This window comes from Motacilla alba, chromosome 1, assembly GCF_015832195.1.
Source record: "Motacilla alba alba isolate MOTALB_02 chromosome 1, Motacilla_alba_V1.0_pri, whole genome shotgun sequence".
Lineage (NCBI taxonomy): Eukaryota > Metazoa > Chordata > Aves > Passeriformes > Motacillidae > Motacilla > Motacilla alba.
The window spans coordinates 34504876-34524429 of record NC_052016.1 but is presented as its reverse complement, the minus strand read 5'-3'; the positions used below and the strand labels follow the sequence as shown (position 1 = coordinate 34524429).

The window sequence follows — 19554 nt, the reverse complement described above, 5'->3', positions numbered from 1 at the left end:
TTTTTATAATTACCATAATTCCTAATTTTTAGCCATAGCCTAAATTCAAACTAATTCCTGGTGTCAAGTAGAACGTAATGCCAGAGTTGACTTCAGGCACTCAGTGACTCAGGTTATCTATGGCCAAGATCTGTCCAGGTCTGGGAGATTTCTCAGAGCAGTCAACAGCTCCATTTCAGACCACTGACCTCCTACATATGGAGACCCCTACAGATGTTGAGGCACCCCATGTCTGGCGACATGAGAAGGGGTAAGAGTAAGTTTAGGAGGATAAACACTTACAGGTTCCCGGTACAGTGGTGTGTCACTGTAACAAGTGCCCAGGGAGGTGGGGGAGTCTCCATCTACAGAGATCTTCAAGATTTGGTGAGACAGAGGCACAGCCAACCAAATGAGTGTTGGCCATAGCCCTGCTTCATGTAAGAGGCTGAACCACACAGCCACCAAGATCCCCTCCAGGCTGGCATTTCCATGATTCTGCAGGACTGCTCAAACCCACATATAGTCGCAGCCTGGCAGAGATGCTCAGTTCATAGCCCCTTCCCTTTGATAGTCAGTTCTGCAAACAGCTGCCAAGGAAACAGTTTGTCTCCATCTTTCACCATTTAACCAGGTGCTTGTGCTGATATGGTTTGGTGAGACATGCATCTAGGCTTAGGATGGCAAAAAGGGAGACACAGAAGTATGCAACTCTGTTGAAGTCTTGGGGCTTGCAAGTGAGAGAAAGTCAGTTGAAGGAAGATCTGGTCCAGAAGGTAGGGGTCATGAGCTCTGAACATGAAAGCCAGGCCTGCCTAATGTGTTTTACTTCCCAGAACATCCTGATAAAATGCAGAATACAGCCACTGTGAATACAATACTGCCACTCAGACCTCCTTTGTCCTAGGGCAGTCCCTGCTCATGAAGCAGAAGAATTTTTTCATATTAGGATGCTCACAGAGGAGTCCAGGAAAATCTTTCTGCAGCAATGTAAGCTGTGGTTGTGAATACCTGTTTGACATTTCTGCTGTAGCTTTATTTCACTGCCTAGAGCTGAGTTAGAGGGAAGGGGACATGTAGGGAACGTAATTTCATTTCTGGATGGTTCTCATCAAGTGCCACTTTAACTTTCTTGCAAACATGAAATAAGGAATTGGAAATTTTCATTCTCAAGGCAGATGAGATCATGATAGTTGGAGGAACTTCAGCAGAAGTCTCCAAAGGCCAGAATGGCAGAGTTATGTGTGGATGCAGAAAGGGGCTTCGTGGGTTCTTCAGATGGGTCCTTCCAGCTTGGTGACCTCCTCTGCAGCTGACCTCAATGGAAAAAGGAATCTGCAGAGCAGAGCCTGATGCCATTCCAGTAGCTGGTTTCTGTTTGCAGGAAGGAAGCTGCTTAGCTCTGTGCAGAAGTAGGTGGCCCAGCTCCATACATGTGGGACCCCCAGCACAGGATGATGTTTTGGGAGGGTGGGGGGAAGAAGAATCCAAATAGAAAACCTCCCTGAAGTTTCCCCTCCCTTCCTCTGACCCTGTTTGGTAGTTTTCTATAGCAGGGGCAATTTGACTCCCAGACAGAGGCAGCTCACAAAATATGAGTAAGTCTCAGGTGGGGGGGCATCACAAAGGCCCTTTGTACTGTATGCTGTGGAGTTAATCATCAGTCACTGTTGTCTACCACCAGTCTCTATAGTTAGTTCCACACAATGGGATTATACCTCAACAAAGTTAATTTGCCAAGCTGTTTAAATGCCTGTTCAGCACAGTGAGCCTCCTCCCATCACTAGCATCTTTTTCAGCTGCACCCCTGCTGAGGATGCTTCAGTCTGGGTGGTCCCAGCAACACCCTAAAGCATTTTTCAGTCTTGTCAGCAGCCTGGAATAGGGTCCTTTCTTCTGAGCTTTTGGCTTCATTTCCCAGCCCCAGTTACAGGAGTTCTGTGGAAAATGATTTGAAGGACAAGAGGCAGCTCTGATAATGGAAAACGTCTGTTAGGGATTGGAACATTGGCTTGTAATCCTTGGACAAAACTGCCTCATTCAGAAAAAGGGAAGGGGGGCAGGGAAAGCATGCAGAACAAAGATCTTATTTCACTTCACGTGATGTTTTCTCTGGAATGCCTCACTGACAGACAGGCCCGAATTTTCCAGGGACCATGGCTTTTATTTAAGCTCAGACGAGGCCATAAATGGCTGTGAGAAGTATGTAAGCTCACAGCTTATGTTAATTTGTCATTTCCAGGCTCCATGCTAACTCTGAGCCATGCCATTTCCAGGTTTGCATTTCCTGGGGAGTGGGATGATGGAAAAGGCCTCTAAAAGCCCTGCCCCAGAGCATCTGGACAGATGTTGGATACATCATGTACAGATTTGCATGGGCACGCAGTTACAAAGCACGGCTCCATCCAGACCTGCCTGTGTCACCTGGCCATTAAGTTTCTCCCACCAAACTAGGATAGGTACCTACAAGAGCCAAAACTGCCAAGTTTTTTTTTTTGCCAATAAAGTTGTTTTGTTTGGAGCAGATGACCTCATACCTCGCTAAAGGAAGAAAGAGGCAAGCTTGTAAAATATACTGGAGATCTGGGTTCTGTGGACAAATTTTATTCAGCATTTTGGTCTCTACCAATGCTATGATAGACAGCTGTACCTCTTGCTGTGGGAAGTGATGGATATCGACATTTTAAAAGTGTCAGAAGTTCAGATCCTGTGAACACACTCCTTTTCTAAAGGTAGGATTGTGCTACTGTTAAAGTCAATGAACTTGGGAGTGATGGATATGCAGATGGGATTTGGGAAGATGTCACACTTCCACCATGAATTTATCCCCTTCCTCAGCCTTTCAGAACCTGGCGGGCCCCTCCAAATCTGTGCCATTCAGCTGGAACCTGTTCCTCTTTCCAAGCCCTCTGATGGTGCTTTCATCCTCTCTTTTTTGCTTGTAGTTTGCTTTGCACATCTCCTGCACTCTGTTGTTCTGCCAGAAAGGTGTCTCTCACCTCCTTTGCCTTGCTTTCCGACAGAGTTCAGTGGTCACTGCACCGCTGTACTGGCCCAGAGGAGTATGTCATTTGAGCTTGCCCATCCAGCTCTCCCAGTTTCCATTCTTCTGGGACAACTCATTCCGTTTGCAATCACAACTTCTTATCCACTTTCATTCCTATCACTAACATTTCCAGTTCAAAAGCTTTCTCTCACACAGGTTGAAAGCAGTGACCTTTTCCTTTGGATTGGCTTTGTTTACAGCTATTTATCCTCTTCTTACATGTTAAAGGTCTGGCATAATCCTGACCCACTGGGTAAGCTTGGCTGCAGCAATTAAAGGCCAGCATTCACATATGGATGTCTAAGGTCAGACACTTTCTCTGTACCTACCACGTAATGCAACAACTATATTTTCAGGTGCTCAGCAACTCCACTTGCCAGCCCCTGGTGCTTAGCACCTCCTAGGGAATGATAGCTCTGGTTAAAGACAGGCATTGCTCCTCTGATGAAGGAAAACTAAAACCTCTTGGTTTCCACTGTCTTGCCCAGGGCTGGGAGGGGAATATATGATTTCATAGCATTGCTAAGCAATGACAAGAGCTAATCTCTAGGGTGAGTGGTGTTTACTAACACATTGCACATTTTCTTGCTTAGCAGCATAATTTCTCATTTTATAAGAGTCCCTGAACTCATGTTTGTGTTTTAGGTCAGCTGTCCAAACGTACATGGCCAACTCCCAAGCCTTCTCATATACACCATTGGAACAGACATCCTGAATCTGTTTACAGAACATTGCAGCAGTCTGTACATTAAAAAGGCTGTGTCGACCTTTCCTTCAGGTCTCACAGACCCCTGGTGACTCACAGAGCTGCTGCTCCACACCCAGTCCCCACTGACCCAGGCTCGACTCACATAGCTCAAATGCATTTTAGGCAAATTCCTGAACGCCTTCTAGAAAGTATCCCAGGCTCTGCCACAGGCTGAGACAGATGGCTATGTGTGTGTGATCATGTTCTATGCTAGCAGGTTGCCCATCCTTAGAGGATGAGAATAGCAAAATTATTCAGAGTGGCTGGAAGAACCTCAAACCCCTGTCCTCTGGACCATGGAAGTGACTGGCAGAGTCCATGAGGTTTATGTGTATGTATAATGTAAGGGTAAGGAGAAGGTCGCTGCAAGACCTGAGCTTGAGATGTACTCTGACAGCCCTGTAGCACTGCTAAGAAACAGGATCTGCTGCTGTGGCAATTGTTTGAATGGATTGGTGGCATCTTGGTGTGCACTCAGTTTCTACTATCACACAGCTGTGGGCAGATTATGCAGGTTAGGAGACAACCTTAGACAGAGCTGCTCAGTGGAGGGTCACCTCAGCGGTCTCTGAGGTCCCATACCTCGCAGATGGATTGTGTGGTATTGAGGCACACAAAAGCCTCTACACTAAATCTTCCCACACCTCAGTAGGCTCATTAGCTCTGTGTCCTTGCCCTTCCCAAGAAGAGGCTGGCTGCAAACACCCCAGCACCTCCTGTAACTTTCATATTAATCCTTGAAATGCCCACTGGCTCTTCCGGCACTTGGCGCTCTGACTCGGTAGCCAGGATCTGTAGGTCCCACAGCCAAGCCGCAAGTGATGAGCTTTGGCTGCTGAAGAGAGAGAGCCTGCTTCTTTGCAGCTGGATGGTAGATGCTGGCACACCTCCTGGAAGTTCTTCTGGATATATAATTCAAATGTTAATCTTGCCCCTGCATGACAGCAGCAATTGAGAGGTGAGACAAGTGAGCGGCATATGGAACACTTGTGTTTTGTTGGGATATAATTAATAGATTATAACGGGCCTGTGCCTGATTTCAAGACATCCTGGGTTGATTTCCTGCTACATTCATGAGCACAAACCCCCTACTGTTTCAGCTAATGGAGGAAGTGCTCTTAATTGTGTGAATCAGGATTTGCTGGTGCAGATAACCACTTGCTCCACAGCAGTAGTATGTTGGGAATAGGGTGCCTGGGTTATTGTATGGAATATGGCAGGGCTGAGTACATCTTTGTAGTTCAATGATGCAGAAAGACAAAGTAGCTGAAATTTCATTCAGCCACAGAAGAGTCCCAGGTCTGACAGAAATGACCTTAGCAATTCCTCAATGAAAGCATCTGCAAAATGAGGGAGATAATGGGGAAGGAAGTGACAGGCAGTGATGTTTATTTCCTCACTTTTGAAGAATAGTGTTATATGTAATAATTTGTGCTGTGAAGTGCATGTGACATTGGCAGGTGTGGAGTCAAGCTGGAACTCTGCCTTGCAGTGTTTCTTCATGGCAGTGTGTACCTGCATCCTGCTTTGTGATGTAGCATTACACATGAGGAAATCCACATTATGAATTGGATGGGCCCATTCAGCTGCCTATACAATGGACAACTCACCCTACCTTGATACCAGTCCCAAGACTTAATTTGCTAGACTTCTGCAATAGTTTGTTGCATTATCAAACTGTCTCTGAGGAGCTTTTGGGGTCAGACTCGGATTCAACAAACTGAGGCAGTAGGACATAGGCTATGACCCCACAAAATAACTGTGGGTACAGACATCTTGCTAGAGACTGCCTCATTTGGATGAAATAATGGTTTTGCTCATCTATGTGATAAGCCACATCTCCTCTGCACCACGTTAGATGTGCCAGGCAATCTCAGACCAGTCATCAGCTACAAAATCTACACAAGCACACATCTGTCAGCTGGGATAGCTCTTACTCCCCATCAGGCTGGGGGGCAGCCTCGTAGATGATATAGGACTGCCTGGGAACACTGTTTCCTTCATGCCAGCTGTTGCTCTGGATGCATAAGTCATGTTCTTTGTACGTAAAGAATCACAGCAATTCTCACAGGCCCATATCTCCAGATCACAGCTAGTGGACTTGGCAGTTCTGAGCTGTTTGGCCATGGGCAAGCACCATCCTAGGGAGCACTTTCAGGGAATTGTATCAAACTGCTTTTGGATAGATAGGACTTCTTTTGTGAGAGTGCTTTTAGTTTAAAAGTTGTGCTAAACTTAAAGAACCAAACAAGTTCATTGAATAATTCAGGTTGGAAGAGACCTCAGTCTACCCTCCTGCTCTGAATAGGGTCTCTTCTCCAGGGTGAACAAGCCTTGTGCCCTCAGCCTCTTTACAAAGGGCACATGCAGGAGCAGAGTCAAAACCAAGAGTATTTAATTCATCTGTGCTGTATCCTGGCTGACAGCAGTGGAGTGAACTGGCACGAGGAACATGCTGAGACAGAAGCATGCCACATTATTGAGGACAGATTAAGTGTTTCCACACTGAGGCTTTGAGACTGATTTTTCTTTCTTACACCATGACTTGGATCTGAGAGTAGTTCAAGCCTATGAGGTACTATGAACATCAAGTTAGCCTTGGCCAGGCTGTGGCAAATGCAGAGTGGATATGGTTACACTGTCTGGACACGGGTGCAGCTCTGTGCCCACTCCTGATGGGCATGGCTTACTTGGGTTATCACACCTGGGTGCTGGGGCCGGTTGAATTCTGTGAGGAAATGCTGCCTTTGGGAGCTCCTCTGAAATTAGAAAAGCTCACCTTGAATAAGGGATACCAAGGATAAAGTTTAAGGGCCAGGTTGTCAAAGTATTTAGGCATTTTACTGCTCTGGCTAATGGAATATCCAAAAGCCTATCAAATGGATTAACCATTAGAGAAGGCATTTTATACAAACCACATAGCCTGCTAGTGCCAGACTTGTGTGCCCTTTGGTCAGCAATGTCCCTAGCACTACCTGCAAAATAAAGACACCCACTAGGGGAGAAATAGAGAGGAATGTATAGCACTTTATTACATCAGATCTGAAATAGAGCTTTAAGGAATAATGATTAGTACAAATACTGCAGCTGGAGCAGGAGCAAGAAACGAGGAAACCACAATGAGAAAGAAAATTACAAGAGCAAGGGAATGAATAAAAAAAAAGCCAGAATAATAATAATAAAAAAAAATCTGTATTTAACAAAGTGCAGTCTGCACAGTAACCAAATTCCAGAAAAGTAGTTACGGACTTGAGTCAGCACTGCCAGGTCAGGAGAAGGCTACTGTGGGCCTGAGTTCTCAAAGAAGGTGGGGAGGTGTCCATGTGATCCATGTGTTACAGCTCTGGGGACCCTCACGCTGGCCTTGTGGACATCCTAGAGTTCATTTGGATCTGATGCCCACATCTTTGAGGGTATAACCCTGCTCCAGGCTTTCTCCTCATGTCTTGCAGTCTTGGCCTTTGTCTGCTGGGAAAACCCAGGCATCCCTTGGCCCTTCTTCAGGTGCTGGCAGTCTGGTCCATGAGGAGTCACTGTTCACATTGCTCAAGACAACACAGATGTCTCCAGTGCCACACGAGCTGAGCCTTCTCAGCTACAACCTTAAGAGGTTTGCTACTAAAAAATAATTCCCTGCTTCTTAATTTCATCAAATAATGTTGCTGCAAATTTCCTACTCTTCAACAGGACAGACTGTTGTCCCTTCATGCAGGAAACTATTGTCCTGTCACAAAGGGAAACTATTGTCCTGTCACAAAGGCCACTTGCCAAACAACTTGGTTTCTTGAATTATAACTTAAAACACAGTGCAGGCAGGGCAATCACTGACTTCATCACAGCAGTGATTGTGATGTGAGCACAACCCCATCCCTTAGGGCAGATGTTTCATATGGCAGGGGAAATGGGGAAACATGAAGGATGTGGGTGGTGGATAGGAGTGAGGTAATGTGGAGAGTGTGATATAATGGTACAGCCACAAGGGTTGGGTGAGGGCTCAAGAAGTAATTTTTGGCTTGTTTAGCCTCATTTCCCTGGGAAATGAGGTTTACAGTATAATTTTGGGTGTATATGTGTGCACATGCTGTAATAAGGGAGAGGCTGAGCCTTCAGAGCAACCCTCATGAGGCACCAGAGATCCAGGGGAGTGATCTTGACAGTGCCTCAAGAATGGAGAAAGCCTCTGTTGAAGCCTGCATTTTATTAAACACAGGAGAATGTATCCACCCATGAGATGTACACTTGCATGTGTCCAGGCTTCCCTTGATCTGGTTCTCAGGCAACAACTTGTTACTGAATTTCAGTTGTGCAGCCACTTGGGGATAAGTATGTATCTCAAAATTTGCAATCCCTTATGTGTAACAAAATGTTTGTTTTAGAAATACCAGTGACTGGAAAGTAAGCATCAGCAGAAATGAAATACTGGTATATGTAACAGAACAACATCTTCTCTGTAGAGCAATGATTCCCAATTTCTTTGGCCCACCAGAGCATTGCAGCCTTCAAAATTTCAAGCAAACATCGTTCACCCTTATAATGAAGCTTTTAGCTGAAAGCATTTTTATGATACTTTGGTTGTGTAGCCAGAAATGATGAATTACCTTATCCATTATGGCCACAGCTTGAAAAAACAACTGTAAATGCATTTGCTTTCCCCTTATTCTAGTGCTTCTGATTCAAGCTGCGTGTTTTGGGTCCATCACGAAAGAGCAAAGATTCCCATCAGATTTATTTGTCATGCACTCAGGTTGTACAAATTGTTCCTTTGCAGTTAATGGTTTTAAATGGTGAAAGTTTGGAAAAAAAGTGAAGAGTTTGTTGGATGTCATGTATTTGGCTATAAAATGTGTGCCTTTGTACACAGCAATAAGGCTCTGGTGTCTGCACTGAGATTGTTTTGTCTTGTGATGCTTGTATGAGAGATGCTTTTTGGTTTTTACTTCTATCCATTTCCACATGATAGAAAGTAACTTGCAGAAATATATATTCATGTACCTGAATGTCAACACAGAATGGGAGATTTAATCCTTTACTTTCTGTTCCATATTTAGTCCTTTGAGTACACAGAAGAAAAAACCCATGCTCATGGTGACCTACATAATTCAGTAGAGAGCCTAATCACACCTACATGAGGTGGCTGCCCGTGGTATCAGGGAGGGAATGCAGGCACTGGGAGACCCCTGCTAGTGCTCTGTTATGAAGGCTGATATGAATCACTTTTACTCTCTGGAAATAGAGAGCCTCCTCATGTAACACAGCTTCTGCAGAGCTGAGTATCAAGGACATAGAAATTGATGAATCTTTTAAATTGTGTTTATCATTGGTTATTTGTTTTTTCTTATCATGGCACTCACTTCAGGGTGACTCAGGGTGAGCTTCTGCAAACTGGAGGCCAGCTGATTTCAGCCATAACTATGCCTGTGCTGTATCATGAGGCAATCAATGACTCCAGAACAAAGAGGTACATCATGAAAGGTGAGTTTAAAAAAACGAAACCAAGCAATGAAAATCACATTGCTCAGTATCAGCAGTGAAATAATTAGACGTCTCTTCAGGATGGATTTATAGACTAGTACCATTCACAGGCAGAAACAGAACTTGCTAGGGAGGATGCTTTATAAATGCAAAATTAGTAACAGTAGTCCTAAAACCAAAACTGAGTAAGGAAGCAGAGCCCGAGGAAGCACAGAAAAATGGCACAGCTGCCATGAACAGACCAGATGTGGGCTGATCTAGGGTACCTCTTCCCAGAATTTTCTCCTTGGAGCAGGATGCTGGAATACTCTTTGGTCTTTGTGAATGAGGGTACACATACCAGTATCTCCCTTGGTGCCTGCCTGCACTGAGGGCACAGAATAAAACAGGAAAAGAAAGCAGCTTATGGGCACGCTTGGTCAGAGTGAGATGGTATTTTAAAACCAGGGGTGTCGTTTTTGGTTACAACAAACCTGGAAACTCGAGAATATGCCTTTGACAACTGGTGTCATAGTGTTGCTTGCTGTCAGAGAGGTTTCTGAATGTGCCCAAGGCAATGGGTCTCTTTGCATTGTCACATCCTCTCTTCTGCCTACTGGAGGCTACTGAAATTCAGAGATAAAGAGCTAAAACAAGAGGATCACAAGTATTTATACACAAATGAGCACCACCAGGCATTTCAGGTGGGATTTTGAGCCCCTGTGCCTGGCATGAAGCCCTGGCTGCCTGTTTTGCTCAGAGAACATTTGGCTTCTAACATATATGGGTCTAAACTCTTTTTTTAAAATCTGCCCACATCCCGACACGAGTGACACCTGTAGCTGTGGCCAGCACTTCAGTGGCCTCAGGGCTGGTGCGTGGGGGGACAGTGGGTTGAGTCGGTAAGTGAATCCCTCCTGTGGAAAAGCCACCTCGTGCCTCAGTTTCCCCATTTTTGTGACAATGTGAGAGGCGGCTGCGACCCCTCGGCGGGATGCTCTTGACCCGGCTGGCGGGCATCCGCGCCCCGGCACGGCCGTCGCCACCTCCTCAGGAGCCCCACCGGGGCAGGGCTGGGGGAGCCTCCCCGGACCCGTGTCGTGCCCGGCGGGGGTGTGAAGCCGGGCGTTGTGGGGCGGCAACCGAGTGCCCTGGACGCCCCTCAGCCCCCTGCTGCCTTCAAAGGCCGCCGAGGTCGCCGTGGGGCGCCGAGGGGCCGGAGGCGGAAGGGACGGGGGCACCGCCGAGGGGCGGCGGGGAGCGGGCGGGGGCCGGGGAGGAGTCGGCCCCGGGGCGGGGGTCGGGCCGGGCCGGGGGTGGAGCCGCGGGCTGGCGGGTCGGGGCGAGGGGGAGCCCTCCCCTTCCCTTCACGAGCGAGCCGGAGCCGGGAAAGGCGCCTCCGCAACTCCTCCTGCCCCGCCGGTGCCGCCCGCCGCCCGCCGCCCGCAGCATGGTGAGAGGAGTCGCCGGGCGGGAAGTTCGGCGGCGGCGGCCGCCCCGCCGGCCCCGGCCCGGCCCGCGCTCACCGCCTCCCCGCTCCCTCTCTTGCAGATCTGGAAAACTCTCCCGCTGCTCTGCGCCCTGCTGGCCGCCGCCCGCCTGCGAGCCGAGGTAGGCGCGGGGCCCCGGCGGCGGAACGGGGAACGGGACGGGACAGGGTGGGGACAGCGGGGGCGCCGCGGCGCCCGCGGGGGAGCAGCCGGGACCGGGGAAAGTGGCAGCCGGGGCGGAGAGGGAAGTTGCTGGGCCGACGGGCGCCTCGGTGGGGCGAGGGGCTGTGTCCGCGCCGGCGCCGGACCCCTGCATCCCGCCATCGGGACGAGCTCCCCGGGGCAGCCCCCTTTCCTCCCTCTCTCCTTTTCTCCATCCCTCTCTCCCTCCCTCTCTCCCGCGCGCTCTTTCCCTCGCGCTTCTTTTCTTCCTTTCTTTCATTGCAATGACATTGAAAACCTTTGAAAGCCCCCAGCTGCAACCCCCCCAGCTCTGTTGACAGAAAACAAACGGTGCCTGCATTCCCGGTTGCGGCGGCCTCCCTAAAAAGTGAAGTCAGAAACAAAATATTTGATAATTACGGCAGGGGAAATGTGGAAGTGATTTGAGGAAAATGAACTCAAGCTGGGCTGGGAAGGGAGGCCGAGCCTGCCTTCGGAGGAAAGCGGTCCCGCTCGGGGGGCAGCTCGTCCTCCCTCCCTGCATTTTTTCTCCCTACATGTTTCTCCCAGATGGTGAGACCCACCCTAGAGCATCGCAGTTTGGCTCCACGAAAAAAAAACAAAAAAGGCATAAACACGTCTGGTTCCCTCTTTTTCTGCCTCCCATCCGTGGACTGTGCTGCCCGGGTTATGGTAAAGAATGGGATTTAGGATGGAGCCCATCGCTGTTGCTCTCTGTCCCTGAGCAAAGCTCTGTGAACTCCCTGCAACAGCCAGGTGAGGAGCAGAGATGATACAGGGCGGTTGTTAGCCAACACTGTTGGGCTCTGGTCGCTGCTGTCATGAAAACCAAGGGGAGTGGGAATGAGCTGTAGTATGGACCAGCATTTCACATCTGCCTGTACATGATACTATTGTAATACACGTTCTTCCCAAAGCGTGACATACTTATGTAGTGAGTGTTTCCATGCATCCTCTCCAACACTGTCCTCGATAAGCTAAATCATGTTTATCCATTTTCTTACAAACCCTAAATAAATCTTAATCAGTTCTGGTCAATGTGCACCAACACCTCTGTAGGAAGGAGGTGCACAGCATAAGAAAAATTATAATAACAGGTAAATAATGATGATACTGGTCAGAGTAAAGCCTTCTGGGATCAGTAACCCAGAGAAACAGCCAAAATATGTTTGGCCCTGCACTTGTGATTTCACTGGTGTCACTAACATTGTCGAAGTGCTAAATCCTGCTTTTTGCCTAATATTCTCTAATTTGTAGTACCTGGATAGCTTCCCAGATGTAAGTACTGTCATGTCTCTGTGTCTCATCTGCAAACTGAAAGTAAGAAAAAATGTACAGCCATCATGTTCAAAACTTGGTTTTAAAGGCCAGTTCATGCTTGAGTGAATAAATGAATTATTATGACTGGCTTCAGAGATAATGGTCCAAGTGGCAAACCAGTGAATGTTTTGGTTTGATTCCAGTCTAAGTTCAGGAAAACTTGAGACTGATGACTGAGGTCTGGGTCTGGTTTCAGGGAAAATGGACACTTCAGGCAACTTTTGTTTTGGGGTTCAGTTTGATTCCTCTGTGCTAGTAGCTGCCAAGCAGTGAATATCAGTTCAGTCGTGGGTAGCATCTCACCCTCTGGGATATTTAGACCTTCTCATTTTCTAGGGAGTGGGCTGTGCTTGAAGGTGGGCTGCTTGTAATTCAGAGACAGCTTTGATGGTTACCCACTTCTAAATGTTTCTTGTTACTACTCTACTGCATCACTGGCATTCAATGAGATTAGTGTGGCATTTTCCTTTGTGGTTTTCCCTTTCCAGATTTTGGAAACGATAACCCTCTCTATGCCTTCTGTTTCTGCTGCAGCTTGCACTTTGTCCCTTTCCGTACATTCAGAATATTAACAGCTTTAAGCTTCTAATCCTTTTGTTAGCAAAACTCTGAGTTGTACTGGGGTTCTTGTACAACATTCATTTCTACAACATTGTTAGGTGCATAATTAGAGTCTTTAAGGAAAGAAAGAAATTGCTTCAGTAAATGTTCCTGGCATAACTTCATGCAGACTGGAAAATCTGAGGCGTGCCAGAACTTTGGAGCTTTTCTTGGCCTGGTTCAGTAATAGTCACAAGAGCAATAGACGGTGAACTGTACTCCTCGGATGGAGGCCAGCCACCAGCTTCAGACAGCCCCTTTTATCTCTCTCTTCCTGGGTCAGACTCAATGAGGTGCCTGTTCACTCTTATTAACAGGGGTACTGCAGATGTGAAGTTACTCATATTCTCAGCTGGGGCTCCCAAAGCATATGGAGTGATTTTTGGGAAGCATCCATCACAATAGAGGAAGAGGGAGAGGCTTGAAATATCTGTTGAATATATGTAAAGTCAATCAGTTGTTCACTTCCTGCTGGAGTAAGTTACCTAGTAACACTGGAGGAGCCCAGGTGCTATTTGACTCTCCCCGTTGAGGTCTGAAGGGTGGTGTGTGGGACCACTTCCATACTAGCATCATTCTGTGTCCCACCAGGTTACTTGTTTCACAATAAGAGTGAGAGGTTTTCTTGTTTTCATTTTCACTTAAACCTCATTCAGAATCCTTGAGAAAGTTAGTTATTTTCACCATGAATTTTAGATGCTAGCAAAGAGGTTTATGCCAGCATGAGTATATTGGTGTTAGCTGTGGATACAAGTCCTTTCTTGAATCCAGCCTTGCCAAGAGAAGAGGTCACTGACCTGGCCTGCCTTCTGCTCCTTGCAAGTTTTCTGGCCATTCAAAATAATCTCTGGGGCCTGTAGCTGTTCTTCTGAACTATCCTTAACCCATTTCTGGCCAAATGAGCCAGCCTTTGGAAAGAGTTATGTGTAAATGGTTTGATCTGACTTGTCTCATTTTTGCTAAAAAGGGCAAGCAGAGAGAGGAAGGCCAGCGACTCCCCTCTTGTGAGGAGATGTACAGACATAACTGAGGCACAATAACCCCTGAGCAACGCAGTGGTGACAAATATCTGGAGGCAGATTCATGACCTTTTCTAAAAGCATGGTGTTTGCAGTTTCTACATCTGTTGCAACCTTGGGATGATTTTTTTTCACTTGACCTCTGTTTCCCTCAATGTAATTTTTCTATATGAAAAGCTGAAAAGGGATTTTAAGGGGGAGAGAAAAGGCAGAGGTTTCTGTTTGCTTAACTCACCTAAGTGCTTCCTCTTGATCTGATTTGGCTGCTTTTTCATGTAAGGAGAGCAACTCTTCACCCTTTCCAAGACTTGTGCCCTTTGCCAGCAGAGTACTTGTGTGCACCAGGGGATTTGGAGCTGGGAATTCAGATGGTCTTCACAGGACTTGGTGTACTTCCTCTCCCTGGGCTGTTCACACAGTGTGGCCAGCATCAGGAGCTTGCCTTGGTCAAACTTTTCCCATGTTTTTGCAGTGGACAAAACCTAAAAACTGATTTCTTAATAAATGAAACTGATTAAATTTAAATTGAGATCCCTATGTAATTGCATAGCTGCATTTGGTTCTGAAGCCATCATTTTAAGAAGTTTGCCTTTTGAAATTAAATGGCAGAGAATTTATGAATAGTTCAGTCTTGCTTTCACTGATAATTTAGCCAGGACAGTGGACAGAAAAGGCAGCATGGTGCCAATGAGGTGGGTGACTCAGGCTGTTTTTAGTAGGCACTGGCTTTGTGCAATACAATCCAGCAGTAACATATTCATGAAATAATTTAATAAAAGTCACTTCCCAGGTCTAGTCTAGCAATCACATCTTTAGTGGAAGGAAGGATTGCATCCATTTTTTCTCATTGAGCTGGTTTTGGAGTGATAGGTGTCTTCCTTCTTGAAATCCTTCCCTTGAGTACCAGACCAGGTGTTGCTGGAATTGCATCTCAAAACAATAAGCACCTTTTAAATGGGAAGGCAAGGAAGAAGTGATTCTTTCCTGGGGGCACGGCAAAGGCTCATCAGTGCAAAACCCATTTTTTAAGGTGCGTGCTGTGCCACCAGGCAGCTGCTGTGCTGCAGATGTCCCAGGAGTTGGAGTGTGGGAGATGGACCAAGCAGTTCTGTCCGAGGCACCTCATCGGGCTGAAGTCACTGGCCAAATGCCCCACGTAGGAGTGTTTAAACAACCTCCCTGGCTGTTCTGAAGGGGCTGTAACCTCTGAGCAGCAGCATGTGTGGCATGAGCTCTGCACAGACGTGATGTCGTGTAGCACTTACATGTGCATGGCGCCCAAATGCGGCTTCTCAGATGGAGCTGCTGTCAGAGCCGAGCTGCTTTGTGCAAACGCGCCAGTGGCTGAGTGAATGACTTTATCTGCCAGAGTGCAAATTCCTTGCCGGTAATTAACAGGGGGCTGCTGCTGGGGGCTGCCGAGGAGGCAGCTCTGCTCCCAGCACAGGAGGAAGGGACTGGCTGAGTCTCCTCTTGCATTTTCCAGCTGCTGTTATTGGTACAGCTGCTTACCCATCGGGAGGCTTCGGGACACCTTTGATCTTTCTTGTGTGGTGTTATATGAGCTAGGGAGTGTTTCTCTTTGTACAGAAGAGAGTTTGTCACGAATCTCAGCCAGATGTCTCTTCCCAGACTGATGAGACTCCCATTAACCAGGCTGTGCTTCCGCCACATATCCTGTGAGCTAGGTGAGATTGGTTCCCAGAAATGCCTTGTTTACCTGGGTTGCATCTATCTTTGCAGGGAGGCTGGCTTCTGCTCTACTGTGATAGCTATGCTAATCTGTGAATAACCAGCATTTCCTTGGAGAGATTTATCTCTCACAGTGTGATCTCTGAGTTTAGCAAGCAAAAAGAGCAGCCTGCTGCTGTGCTGTGAAGCGTACTTCCTTCTACAGCTGTATCTGGGTGGTAGACAAAGGTATACACATCTGGACTTTACCAGGGGTTGTAGGTTTTGCCACAGCTGTGTACAGTTAGGTGTGAGCTGGTTAGAGCAGGGGTGTATTTGCTCTCAACTGTGGGGCTCTAATTGCAAATCCTAGGCAGTAAACAAACAAATAGCTGATAAACAAGTCTGGAGGCATTGCAGCAACTGGTGTGGCATTTTCTTGCTACTTTTTATCAAATGTGCTTCAGTGTGGATCTGGGCAGCAGACCCCAGGCAGCAGTAATGAGTGGCTGTCCCTTCTCTGCCTTGCAAACTAGCTGCCCCGAAGTGAAGTTCATATAAGCTGCTGTGAAATTTTGCTACTGTGCTGTAGTTTTGTCACTTATTACAGTGTACCTCTTGGTTTTGGCATGGGCCCTGTGGTTGCTTGGGGCAGTGGTTTAGATGAAGGCTGCCTGTAAGAGTTGAAGAAAAGCAAATTCATACTCCAGTTTGCAAATGTGGAATTTCTTGCAGATGTCTGCACCTTGTTTGGAGTCAGGAGGCCTATAAGCTACAAACAAATTGGAGGCTCCTCTTGCACAAATACCTTGGAAAGAGCAAAGGATTTGGGGTAGATAACTGGAGAGGAGTTTAGTATCTTGTTAACTTCAGCTGGAAGTGAATCCCATATTTCCACTGTTTGACAGCTAAACAGTGTTTTCCTTGGCTGTACCCTCTCAACTGCTGTCCCAGAGATGGACCTCTAACCATTTTCTCAAAATACCTTAATGCTGTGTAATAGACCTCATAGAACCCAGCTTTTCTCGTTCCTTCTCCTTAGTCCTTCCCTTTTGTACTGCGAAGACCAGCAAACCAGCTTGAAGGAACAATGGAGAGAAAGAAATAGAAACACCAAGACAGAGCCACTGTGTTTCATTTGCAGGAAGGGAGGATTTGCACACCTTATGGTCCAAGCATAGAAGGGCTGTTTGGACAGCTCTTTGTTATCCACTGCTGGTTGTCCCTAGCCAGTACGTGTTCCTTCTGATCCCATCTCTGCTTCTTGCTTAGAATCCTGAGACAGGATCAAGAGACCTTGGGAATATGAATGCTGGTAGAGCTTCCAGTGCTTAATCAGCTTCTTCCCAATGATGAAAGTTTTCAAGAAACAGTGATTTGAAGATTGCTTCATAGCCAGAAACAAATTCTGTAGTTTTGTATCTGTGAGGAGACCTAGAGAGGTCATGGAAAGACTTGCTGTGGAGGTACCCATGGCAGTAGTATGACTCAAACCTGAAAGGGTCTTAAGTCTTACAAGTCACAGGAGGGGAGCAGAGGATTTTAAAGTCTTTGACAAGAGAGAGGCAAGAGTGGAGTGACAGGAGTGGGCTGGCAAAGGCACCTGCCTCTGATGGAGACAACTGTTCTGGTGAACAGTTGTCCTAATGAAGGAGCCCAGAGCCTGGGTGTACTTCCCACCATCAGAAATGCTATCCTTGCCTGCCTTTTCCTTGTCACCCTGCTGCAATGGTGAGATATTTTGGGGCTTGAGTGTCAGAGAGGCAGAACAAGGAATTTCTGCTTTGGCAGGTACTAGCCAGCTGATAAGTTGGCCTCCAGCGCTGTGTTGTCCAGGGATGGTTTTGGCAGCAGAGCCTGCTGTTTTCCCAACAATGGATCGATCTGGAGGACTGTTCCTGGGAAGGTGCCCCTCCATGCTCGAGCAGTCCCTGCCATTTAAGCACTAGTAATTTTAGCCTGAAGCCAAGAGCTTTCCTTCTGCATGATGTAACTCCTTGCATATGTACTTCTTGCTGCTCTGGGACTTTCTTTCCCCTCCCAGTTTTGGCCGCATTTTCATGTTTATGTTCAAGGAAGCATAAGTATGAGGGATTGGAATTGTTGTCTCATTTCCTATATGTAGGAGGAAGCGATTTCATTGGAGAATTTTTGCAATGTCTGGATCACTTAGTTGTCTGGGTGAGTAAAATTCCTCAGGGATAACTGTAAAGGTTGTGACCGAGCTCTGGTCTGCAGTTCGTGCATTCAAACCCAGAGCTCTGGAAGACTAAGGTGGCAAGGGACCAAGCATTCATGTGGGAGGCATTGCCTTCAGCTTGGCAGAAAAGCTGCAGTGTTCCTGTCTGAGGACAGCGTGTTTGCTCCACGATGCAAGCTCTGGGGTATTCCAGTCCTAAGACAATGAATGCCACATGAGTAGTGTCAGCCTAGTCTTCCAGTTCTCTCCCTCTCCAGTTGTCCTCTGGATGGATCATGGAGAAGTCAGGTTGCAGCAGAGGCTCAGTTTCTCACAAAGCTCTTTTTCTGTCATCCCCAGGACTGCAGCTTGGACCCCTTTGTAGAGGATGATGTGTAAGGGTAAGGAGGAGCAGCTTAAGCAGGGAGTACTTCTTTATGTGTTCAGAAAAACAGACTGTTTTTTCTACAAGGTATCACTGCATGCCTTGGGATTAGCAGCTGCTTCTACAAACCATAGCCATTAGTGTCTTGTTAAGTCCAGTTTCACACATCCCTGATAAGTGATGCCCCCCTTCCTGTTCTCTGTAAAATGATACTACGCTCTGGAATATCTCAGTGAGTAAGTTTACCTTCACAGTCCTCTTTTGTGAGGAAGTAGACCATTAATCTTTTTATTCTGTCCCAATGGTCCTAATTACACCCCTGTGTTCACTGATAATCAGTGCCTCCCCCATGCCGTTATCTCCACCTTGTACACATAGCCAGTTTATGGGACCCCTCAATTCAGTGCTTAGCACACCTCTTTTCATCTCCTTGTAGCTCTCTTCTCCTGTCAAAGCAGAAAAGGAAACAGAGATGTATGTGATCTGATTCTCTGTTTGTTGTCACCTTTGAACCTTCTCTAAAAACTTTTAAACTGAAAAAGCCAGTTTCACTCCTGTTTAGTGAAGTGTATTAATTTCCTACAGGATACAGCGTTGCTCTAAGTTTTGTAAAAGTAGGCGCGGTGCTACAGTACTTACTGCCTTACCGGAGGGAAAAGCCTGAGTGTGAGATCAGATTCTGCTGCAGGCCAGAGAAGCAATTTATGAGCATTCCTCAGCGATTGTAGTTCATACCTCTATAGCCACTAAATGCCATCAGCCTCAAGACAGGAATCTGCGGGAAGCAGTTTGTAGAACAACTTATTGTTGCTCAACTTCAAACTCGGTGCTTTGTCTTCTCCTCTTTGGCGCTCAGAGCTGTGTGCAGTCCCCCAGGAGGGTGTCATGGAGGAAAAGCCTAAGCATAGCTAATCAGGGGGCACAAAATGTGGTTTGCTACACCTCATGTGCACCCACACCCATGTGCACAGAGCCACTGTGCCCAGTCCTGTTCCTTGCCAGTAACTCCTGCAACCCAGACCTGGGATGGGAGAATGGAGGATGTAGCAAAATTTGCAGTCGATGTGGATTATTCGTGGATTTCCTGTCTTGCTGGGTGAGTGTTAAATCTCACTGTGGTATGTGAAAATCTTGAACTCACATAGTGCCAGCACCGTGCCTCGGCCGCTCCTGGCTTTGTGCACGTGAAAACCAAAAGAGATGGGAGAACAGCTGGATGTTAACACGTCCTCACAAATTACTGCCAAGCTCTTCTGCAGTGCAGCAGCACACATCCAGATGCTGGGGTGAGTTAGGTCATCCTGGCTGCAGATGCAAGGTCAACAGTAAACCAGCATTAAACAGAGACAACTATTTGAGGTTTGGGTGTTTTGGTTTTGTTTCAGGTTAATATTTATTTGCTGTTTTGGCAGGGTGGAGGGACTATAGCAGACTCTGAGCATCTGTGGTTCAAACACTTTCAGAGCCTGTGGACATCAAGAAA

General features: G+C 47.0%; 1 protein-coding gene across 1 annotated transcript in view; it reads left to right on the top strand.

Moving 5' to 3' along the window:
* Positions 1-10526: 10526 nt before the first annotated feature.
* The window catches only part of FSTL1 (follistatin like 1), a 52068-nt gene continuing 43040 nt past the window's right edge, over positions 10527-19554 (top strand). Inside the window, exons 1-2 of the mRNA XM_038128145.1 lie at positions 10527-10677; positions 10776-10835. Coding sequence (XP_037984073.1) covers positions 10675-10677; positions 10776-10835 — 63 coding nt within the window. The 5' untranslated portion in view covers positions 10527-10674. The remainder of the gene's footprint in view (positions 10678-10775; positions 10836-19554) is intronic.